This window comes from Xenia sp. Carnegie-2017, unplaced genomic scaffold, assembly GCF_021976095.1.
Source record: "Xenia sp. Carnegie-2017 unplaced genomic scaffold, XeniaSp_v1 HiC_scaffold_24, whole genome shotgun sequence".
Classification (NCBI taxonomy): domain Eukaryota; kingdom Metazoa; phylum Cnidaria; class Anthozoa; order Malacalcyonacea; family Xeniidae; genus Xenia; species Xenia sp. Carnegie-2017.
This window is the reverse complement of record NW_025813487.1, coordinates 9,473,776-9,483,795: the sequence shown is the minus strand read 5'-3', so window position 1 is coordinate 9,483,795 and position 10,020 is coordinate 9,473,776. Positions and strand designations below refer to the sequence as shown.

Genomic DNA, 10,020 nt, shown 5'->3' with positions numbered 1-10,020 from the left:
AAGTGAGATCAAACCGTACCATCAAGGAGAAACAGATTATGAAGCTACGCAGCTCGGCGATAGCCTTCTCGTTAGAAAGAGAGAAGAAGACCTGATGAAGAGATAAGTTTAATCTTTGATCGAAATGTATTCGGTACAGAAATTTGTTCCTTTGAAGGGAATCCAGTGGATCAAGAAATAAATGTCGCTAAAACGACACAAAATATCAGTGTATTTGTTGGTGAACGTAGTCAACGCAATGTTTTCAGTTCGCTTGAACAAACTTGTGACCGGAGTTATCGCAACCAGACAAGTGAGATCAAACCGTACCATCAAGGAGAACAAGATTTTCAAGCTATGCAGCTGGACGATAGCCTTCGTTAACAACAGAGAAGAAGACCTGCTTCCGGATGAAGAGATAAGTTCAATCTTTGATCGAAATGTATTTGGTACAGAAAAATGTTCCTTTGAAGTGAATCCAGTGGATCAAGAAATAAATGTCGCTAAAACGACACAAAATATCAGTGTATTTGTTGGTGAACGTAGTCAACGCAATGTTTTCAGTTCGATTGAACAAACTGGTGACGGAGTTATCGCAACCAGACAAGTGAGATCGAACCGTACCATCAAGGAGAACCAGATTTTCAAGCTATGCAGCTGGACGATAGCCTTGTCGTTAAAAGAGAGAGAAAACCTGTTTCCGGATGAAGAGATAAGTTCAATCTTTGATCGAAATGTATTTGGTACAGAAATTTGTTCCTTTGAAGTGAATCCAGTGGATCAAGAAATAAATGTCGCTAAAATGACACAAAATATCAGTGTATTTGTTGGGGAACCTAATCAACGCAATGTTTTCAGTTCTCTTGAACAAACTGGTGACGGGAGTTATCGCAACCAGACAAGTGAGTTCGAACCGTACCATCAAGGAGAACCACATTCTGAAGCTATGCAGCTCGACGATAGCCTTCTCGTTAACAACAGAGAAGAAGACATGTTTTCGGATGAAGAGATAAGTTCAATCTTTGATCGAATGGATTTTCAATCATTGCAGCTCGTCGTCAGCCATCTCGTTGACAACACAGAAGAAGATACGATGCATAATGATAATGACCCTGAAAATTGGTTCTACTTTTCTTTCAGTGAAAGATACGAAGAGCTCGATTTGATGTCAACGATTTCAGAACTTTGACTATTGATACTTGACATGGCATGTATAGCCTTTGCCCTTTAGTAACTGTCGTCTTTATAAAATGTTACCATAAGCATTACTGTTGCATTATTACAGAATAGTGTAAATTAGAACGTCATGAACACGTAAATCTATGGTAAATACTTACCTACTTAAGTATGTTGACTTAGGTCAACACCTAATTGATTGCATTAAAGCATTAATTGAGAAACATAAGTATGTTGTCTGCTTAGTTATGTGAATAAGCATAAATTTCTGTATAGTTGTGTAATTAACTGTTCTAACATTAAGTATAATCTCAGATTATAAACAGAAAACCAGTACAGATTGTCTATGTTATTTTAGGGGAGGAGATATCCATTTAACTTATTTTCTTTCCATATCGACACAAGTCTTCTATTGACAGGAATGAACTGTGCCTCAAGGTATTCGCAGTCAGAGGTATTAAGTATACATGTGCAGGCTTCAAAACCATGAACATTCTTCCAACTAATCAATATAAACACCAGGTACAAAGAAAGTTCCTCCAAAAGTTTATTTTGCAAATTATAATTGCATCCCAGATAGTCAAACAAAGTGCTAGACTTATAATAACTTACCAAATGCCTTGTAAAGATTGGGGTCACGTAAAGTGGTATAATCAGTTTCACTCATTATTCAGTAACATTATTCGTTGGTTGACGTCATCGAGTTAAGCAGTCTGAAATTCTCAGACAATGTTCTCTTAGCAGTGTTCCTTCATATTACTAAAAAAGGTGAATGGGAATTCCCAAGTATTAACTGGGGAATCACCGTTGAATGAGAAAATTGCTTGTACCGTGGTAAGTCTTACTTTGTATTGACATCTTTCCTTGTAATGTTACATCTGATAAAATAAGACATTTGTCTGTCGAATTTAACAAATTTAATTCAATTATTGGTAGAAACACTACGATTCTACGGATATGAAATTTAATCTTTTATTATTTCTAGTCACGCAGAGATCATATGACATTTTCACGTGATCAATGCTTTCATTTTCTAATAAATTTATTGGTTTACCAAATACATGGAATTTATTGTTTGTTCGTCATTCAGTTGCTGCTTATCACTTATGGTGAGGAAGACGTCAAGCAGCAATTTTGAGAAGATAGTGCGAAACACAGGAATTCGAAAACAAGGTAAATCTCGTTTTAATAAGTATTAGCTATCTGAATGAACATGAAATTAAACTCTCAACGTCGAATTTCTCTTTGTCACATATAGATCATAAGTTGCGCACATTATTTCCGTGGATAGGCGTCAATATATTGTTACAGATTGTGGTCGAGAAGATCGTGCTTAATATTTTCAACAAAAGGTAAATCTTGTTTAATAACTGTAGAAGACTGCTTGGATTTCAGTGACTTAAAACATATCGAATCGAACTCATAAATTCAAATGCATATTTGTCGCAAACTATAAATTTTAAATGTTATTTCCGCAAACATTCGCTATGATGTATTCCTAATGGTTTAATGCCGTCACAAACAAATATGGAGGTTAACATATTATAATTCGTAAAATTCTTTTACATGGAAACTCATCTATTTCGCTGATGATTTTGGGCTAAAATATTTTGTTTGTTGCTACCTTAAATCGACAGCAATTGACCTTGATTTTCTACAATACGACAAACTAATTTGACCAACTTTAAATATATAAATCACCATTTTCTATTAAATAGGAAGATATTCATCTTTAAAGTCAGTTTTATACTGAGAAGTGCAGCGTAAGGCCGCAATTGAAACAGTTAGATTTACATCACCAAGCTCCTCAGTATTTGACCATGAGCATTTGAGCTATAAAATCAAACGTATTATTGATATAATGGTATATATGTAGTTTACGACATTCTTATACCTTCATGTTCTATGTGTTAGCTTGTAGCGCGTTGTTTTGCTGATATCAGTAATACTAACACTCTGACTAAGACTAATTCTTTGCAACAGAAGTCTTCGCCATTGTCTTTGTCAGTTGCTTATATTTCGACGCTTACTTTATGAGCAAAACATCAGCGAAAATACATGTTGACTTTTGATACCCAAATTGTCTTTAGTTTTGAAAATTTTGGTGGGAAGATCACTGCGATCTTTCGATTTTTGTTATACTGTGGGAATCAATCGATGACAAATATTTTCTAATTTCGGTCATGCAGAAATCATACGACATGATGTAAAATACACGCGATTCAAGAGTTTGATTTTTATGAATTGTCAATGATGAATCTTTTTTAGTTACTGTTTGTCATCCAGAATAATAGAAAGGACAGTTTCCATAAGTTGAAACTTCGTGCACGAATTATCTTCACGAGCAATGTGAACACATAATATTTAACAAAACATGTATGTCATGACGTCATTCATGTTTTATGAGGTCATTTATGAGGTCTAATAAAATCTCTTTCATGTTAAGATCTGAAAATGATATTATCTTAAGAACGAGTTTTGTGACTCTGTAATCAATTTAAAAAAATATCATGGAGAGCAGTAGGCTATAAATTTTTTAAAATGTTGAGTGTCTTGTTGCAAATTCATGAAATTGTTTGACATCTGATTCTTTATAGAGTTAGTCATGAGCGATTACACTCATCAAGAGGAGGTTCCCTCGAGAAGGTTGTCATTCTGGTTAACAACAGAGAAGAAGACATGTTTCCGGATAAAGAGATAAGTTCAATCTTTGATCGAAATGTATTCGGTACAGAAAATTGTTCCTTTGAAGTGAATCCAGTGGATCAAGAAATAAATGTCGCTAAAACGACACAAAATATCAGTGTATTTGTTGGTGAACGTAGTCAACGCAATGTTTTCAATTCGTTTGAACAAACTGGTGACGGGAGTTATCGCAACCAGACAAGTGAGATCGAACCGTACCATCAAGGAGAACCAGATTTTCAAGCTATGCAGCTAGACGATAGCCTTCTCGTTAACAACAGAGAAGAAGACCTGTTTCCGGATGAAGAGATAAGTTCAATCTTTGATCGAAATGTATTTGGTACAGAAAATTGTTCCTTTGAAGTGAATCCAGTGGATCAAGAAATAAATGTCGCTAAAACGACACAAAATATCAGTGTATTTGTTGGTGAACGTAGTCAACGCAATGTTTTCAGTTCGCTTGAACAAACTTATGACCGGAGTTATCGCAACCAGACAAGTGAGATCAAACCGTACCATCAAGGAGAAACAGATTATGAAGCTACGCAGCTGTTTCCGGATGAAGGTGGATCAAGAAATAAATGTCGCTAAAACCATATCAGTGTATTTGTTGGTGAACGTAGTCAACGCAATGTTTTCAGTTCGTTGAACAAACTGTTATCGCAACCAGACAAGTGAGATCAAACCGTACCATCAAGGAGAAACAGATTATGAAGCTCGGCGATAGCCTTCTCGTTAGAAAGAGAGAAGACCTGTTTCCGGATGAAGAGATAAGTTTAATCTTTGATCGAAATGTATTCGGTACAGAAATTTGTTCCTTTGAAGGAATCCAGTGGATCAAGAAATAAATGTCGCTAAAACGACACAAAATATCAGTGTATTTGTTGGTGAACGTAGTCAACGCAATGTTTTCAGTTCGCTTGAACAAACTGGTGACCGGAGTTATCGCAACCAGACAAGTGAGATCAAACCGTACCATCAAGGAGAACAAGATTTTCAAGCTATGCAGCTGGACGATAGCCTTCTCGTTAACAACAGAGAAGAAGACCTGTTTCCGGATGAAGAGATAAGTTTAATCTTTGATCGAAATGTATTTGGTACAGAAAAATGTTCCTTTGAAGTGAATCCAGTGGATCAAGAAATAAATGTCGCTAAAACGACACAAAATATCAGTGTATTTGTTGGTGAACGTAGTCAACGCAATGTTTTCAGTTCGATTGAACAAACTGGTGACGGGAGTTATCGCAACCAGACAAGTGAGATCGAACCGTACCATCAAGGAGAACCAGATTTTCAAGCTATGCAGCTGGACGATAGCCTTGTCGTTAAAAAGAGAGAGGAAAACCTGTTTCCGGATGAAGAGATAAGTTCAATCTTTGATCGAAATGTATTTGGTACAGAAAATTGTTCCTTTGAAGTGAATCCAGTGGATCAAGAAATAAATGTCGCTAAAATGACACAAAATATCAGTGTATTTGTTGGGGAACCTAATCAACGCAATGTTTTCAGTTCTCTTGAACAAACTGGTGACGGGAGTTATCGCAACCAGACAAGTGAGTTCGAACCGTACCATCAAGGAGAACCACATTCTGAAGCTATGCAGCTCGACGATAGCCTTCTCGTTAACAACAGAGAAGAAGACATGTTTTCGGATGAAGAGATAAGTTCAATCTTTGATCGAATGGATTTTCAATCATTGCAGCTCGTCGTCAGCCATCTCGTTGACAACACAGAAGAAGATACGATGCATAATGATAATGACCCTGAAAATTGGTTCTACTTTTCTTTCAGTGAAAGATACGAAGAGCTCGATTTGATGTCAACGATTTCAGAACTTTGACTATTGATACTTGACATGGCATGTATAGCCTTTGCCCTTTATAACTGTCGTCTTTATAAAATGTTACCATAAGCATTACTGTTGCATTATTACAGAATAGTGTAAATTAGAACGTCATGAACACGTAAATCTATGGTAAATGCTTACCTACTAAAGTATGTTGACTTAGGTCAACACCTAATTGATTGCATTAAAGCATTAATTGAGAAACATAAGTATGTTGTCTGCTTAGTTATGTGAATAAGCATAAATTTCTGTATAGTTGTGTAATTAACTGTTCTAACATTAAGTATAATCTCAGATTATAAACAGAAAACCAGTACAGATTGTCTATGTTATTTTAGGGGAGGAGATATCCATTTAACTTATTTTCTTTCCATATCGACACAAGTCTTCTATTGACAGGAATGAACTGTGCCTCAAGGTATTCGCAGTCAGAGGTATTAAGTATACATGTGCAGGCTTCAAAACCATGAACATTCTTCCAACTAATCAATATAAACACCAGGTACAAAGAAAGTTCCTCCAAAAGTTTATTTTGCAAATTATAATTGCATCCCAGATAGTCAAACAAAGTGCTAGACTTATAATAACTTACCAAATGCCTTGTAAAGATTGGGGTCACGTAAAGTGGTATAATCAGTTTCACTCATTATTCAGTAACATTATTCGTTGGTTGACGTCATCGAGTTAAGCAGTCTGAAATTCTCAGACAATGTTCTCTTAGCAGTGTTCCTTCATATTACTAAAAAAGGTGAATGGGAATTCCCAAGTATTAACTGGGGAATCACCGTTGAATGAGAAAATTGCTTGTACCGTGGTAAGTCTTACTTTGTATTGACATCTTTCCTTGTAATGTTACATCTGATAAAATAAGACATTTGTCTGTCGAATTTAACAAATTTAATTCAATTATTGGTAGAAACACTACGATTCTACGGATATGAAATTTAATCTTTTATTATTTCTAGTCACGCAGAGATCATATGACATTTTCACGTGATCAATGCTTTCATTTTCTAATAAATTTATTGGTTTACCAAATACATGGAATTTATTGTTTGTTCGTCATTCAGTTGCTGCTTATCACTTATGGTGAGGAAGACGTCAAGCAGCAATTTTGAGAAGATAGTGCGAAACACAGGAATTCGAAAACAAGGTAAATCTCGTTTTAATAAGTATTAGCTATCTGAATGAACATGAAATTAAACTCTCAACGTCGAATTTCTCTTTGTCACATATAGATCATAAGTTGCGCACATTATTTCCGTGGATAGGCGTCAATATATTGTTACAGATTGTGGTCGAGAAGATCGTGCTTAATATTTTCAACAAAAGGTAAATCTTGTTTAATAACTGTAGAAGACTGCTTGGATTTCAGTGACTTAAAACATATCGAATCGAACTCATAAATTCAAATGCCTATTTGTCGCAAACTATAAATTTTAAATGTTATTTCCGCAAACATTCGCTATGATGTATTCCTAATGGTTTAATGCCGTCACAAACAAATATGGAGGTTAACATATTATAATTCGTAAAATTCTTTTACATGGAAACTCATCTATTTCGCTGATGATTTTGGGCTAAAATATTTTGTTTGTTGCTACCTTAAATCGACAGCAATTGACCTTGATTTTCTACAATACGACAAACTAATTTGACCAACTTTAAATATATAAATCACCATTTTCTATTAAATAGGAAGATATTCATCTTTAAAGTCAGTTTTATACTGAGAAGTGCAGCGTAAGGCCGCAATTGAAACAGTTAGATTTACATCACCAAGCTCCTCAGTATTTGACCATGAGCATTTGAGCTATAAAATCAAACGTATTATTGATATAATGGTATATATGTAGTTTACGACATTCTTATACCTTCATGTTCTATGTGTTAGCTTGTAGCGCGTTGTTTTGCTGATATCAGTAATACTAACACTCTGACTAAGACTAATTCTTTGCAACAGAAGTCTTCGCCATTGTCTTTGTCAGTTGCTTATATTTCGACGCTTACTTTATGAGCAAAACATCAGCGAAAATACATGTTGACTTTTGATACCCAAATTGTCTTTAGTTTTGAAAATTTTGGTGGGAAGATCACTGCGATCTTTCGATTTTGTTATACTGTGGGAATCAATCGATGACAAATATTTTCTAATTTCGGTCATGCAGAAATCATACGACATGATGTAAAATACACGCGATTCAAGAGTTTGATTTTTATGAATTGTCAATGATGAATCTTTTAGTTACTGTTTGTCATCCAGAATAATAGAAAGGACAGTTTCCATAAGTTGAAACTTCGTGCACGAATTATCTTCACGAGCAATGTGAACACATAATATTTAACAAAACATGTATGTCATGACGTCATTCATGTTTTTATGAGGTCATTTATGAGGTCTAATAAAATCTCTTTCATGTTAAGATCTGAAAATGATATTATCTTAAGAACGAGTTTTGTGACTCTGTAATCAATTTAAAAAAATATCATGGAGAGCAGTAGGCTATAAATTTTTTAAAATGTTGAGTGTCTTGTTGCAAATTCATGAAATTGTTTGACATCTGATTCTTTATAGAGTTAGTCATGAGCGATTACACTCATCAAGAGGAGGTTCCCTCGAGAAGGTTGTCATTCTGGTTAACAACAGAGAAGAAGACATGTTTCCGGATAAAGAGATAAGTTCAATCTTTGATCGAAATGTATTCGGTACAGAAAATTGTTCCTTTGAAGTGAATCCAGTGGATCAAGAAATAAATGTCGCTAAAACGACACAAAATATCAGTGTATTTGTTGGTGAACGTAGTCAACGCAATGTTTTCAGTTCGTTTGAACAAACTGGTGACGGGAGTTATCGCAACCAGACAAGTGAGATCGAACCGTACCATCAAGGAGAACCAGATTTTCAAGCTATGCAGCTGGACGATAGCCTTCTCGTTAACAACAGAGAAGAAGACCTGTTTCCGGATGAAGAGATAAGTTCAATCTTTGATCGAAATGTATTTGGTACAGAAAATTGTTCCTTTGAAGTGAATCCAGTGGATCAAGAAATAAATGTCGCTAAAACGACACAAAATATCAGTGTATTTGTTGGTGAACGTAGTCAACGCAATGTTTTCAGTTCGCTTGAACAAACTTATGACCGGAGTTATCGCAACCAGACAAGTGAGATCAAACCGTACCATCAAGGAGAAACAGATTATGAAGCTACGCAGCTCGGCGATAGCCTTCTCGTTAGAAAGAGAGACCTGTTTCCGGATGAAGAGATAAGTTTAATCTTTGATCGAAATGTATTCGGTACAGAAATTTGTTCCTTTGAAGGAATCCAGTGGATCAAGAAATAAATGTCGCTAAAACGACACAAAATATCAGTGTATTTGTTGGTGAACGTAGTCAACGCAATGTTTTCAGTTCGATTGAACAAACTGGTGACGGAGTTATCGCAACCAGACAAGTGAGATCAAACCGTACCATCAAGGAGAACCAGATTATGAAGCTATGCAGCTGGACGATAGCCTTCTCGTTAAAAGAGAGAGAAGACCTGTTTCCGGATGAAGAGATAAGTTCAATCTTTGATCGAAATGTATTCGGTACAGAAATTTGTTCCTTTGAAGTGAATCCAGTGGATCAAGAAATAAATGTCGCTAAAATGACACAAAATATCAGTGTATTTGTTGGGGAACCTAATCAACGCAATGTTTTCAGTTCTCTTGAACAAACTGGTGACGGGAGTTATCGCAACCAGACAAGTGAGTTCGAACCGTACCATCAAGGAGAACCACATTCTGAAGCTATGCAGCTCGACGATAGCCTTCTCGTTAACAACAGAGAAGAAGACATGTTTTCGGATGAAGAGATAAGTTCAATCTTTGATCGAATGGATTTTCAATCATTGCAGCTCGTCGTCAGCCATCTCGTTGACAACACAGAAGAAGATACGATGCATAATGATAATGACCCTGAAAATTGGTTCTACTTTTCTTTCAGTGAAAGATACGAAGAGCTCGATTTGATGTCAACGATTTCAGAACTTTGACTATTGATACTTGACATGGCATGTATAGCCTCTGCCCTTTATTAACTGTCGTCTTTATAAAATGTTACCATAAGCATTACTGTTGCATTATTACAGAATAGTGTAAATTAGAACGTCATGAACACGTAAATCTATGGTAAATGCTTACCTACTAAAGTATGTTGACTTAGGTCAACACCTAATTGATTGCATTAAAGCATTAATTGAGAAACATAAGTATGTTGTCTGCTTAGTTATGTGAATAAGCATAAATTTCTGTATAGTTGTGTAATTAACTGTTCTAACATTAAGTATAATCTCA

At 35.5% G+C, this 10,020-nt stretch overlaps 1 protein-coding gene across 1 annotated transcript; it reads left to right on the top strand.

The window, feature by feature from the left end:
- Nucleotides 1-6,275: 6,275 nt before the first annotated feature.
- On the top strand, nucleotides 6,276-9,719 carry LOC124452102. The gene is made up of 5 exons (XM_047002694.1): nucleotides 6,276-6,500; nucleotides 6,757-6,839; nucleotides 6,925-7,018; nucleotides 8,262-8,933; nucleotides 9,005-9,719. The coding sequence occupies exons 1-5, from the start codon at nucleotides 6,478-6,480 to the stop codon at nucleotides 9,717-9,719; spliced, it is 1,587 nt and encodes a 528-aa protein (XP_046858650.1). The 5' UTR covers nucleotides 6,276-6,477.
- The last annotated feature ends 301 nt before the right edge of the window (nucleotides 9,720-10,020 follow it).

What these genes read in the sequence shown, in the direction of transcription:
- LOC124452102 (XM_047002694.1), top strand. Translation starts at nt 6,478, where the DNA reads ATGAGAAAATTGCTTGTACCGTG. An exon ending in CACAGGAATTCGAAAACAAG is followed by an intron (nt 6,840 to 6,924) that starts GTAAATCTCGTT and finishes TGTCACATATAG; the next exon opens with ATCATAAGTTGCGCACATTA. An exon ending in CTCGTTAGAAAGAGAGACCT is followed by an intron (nt 8,934 to 9,004) that starts GTTTCCGGATGA and finishes GTTCCTTTGAAG; the next exon opens with GAATCCAGTGGATCAAGAAA.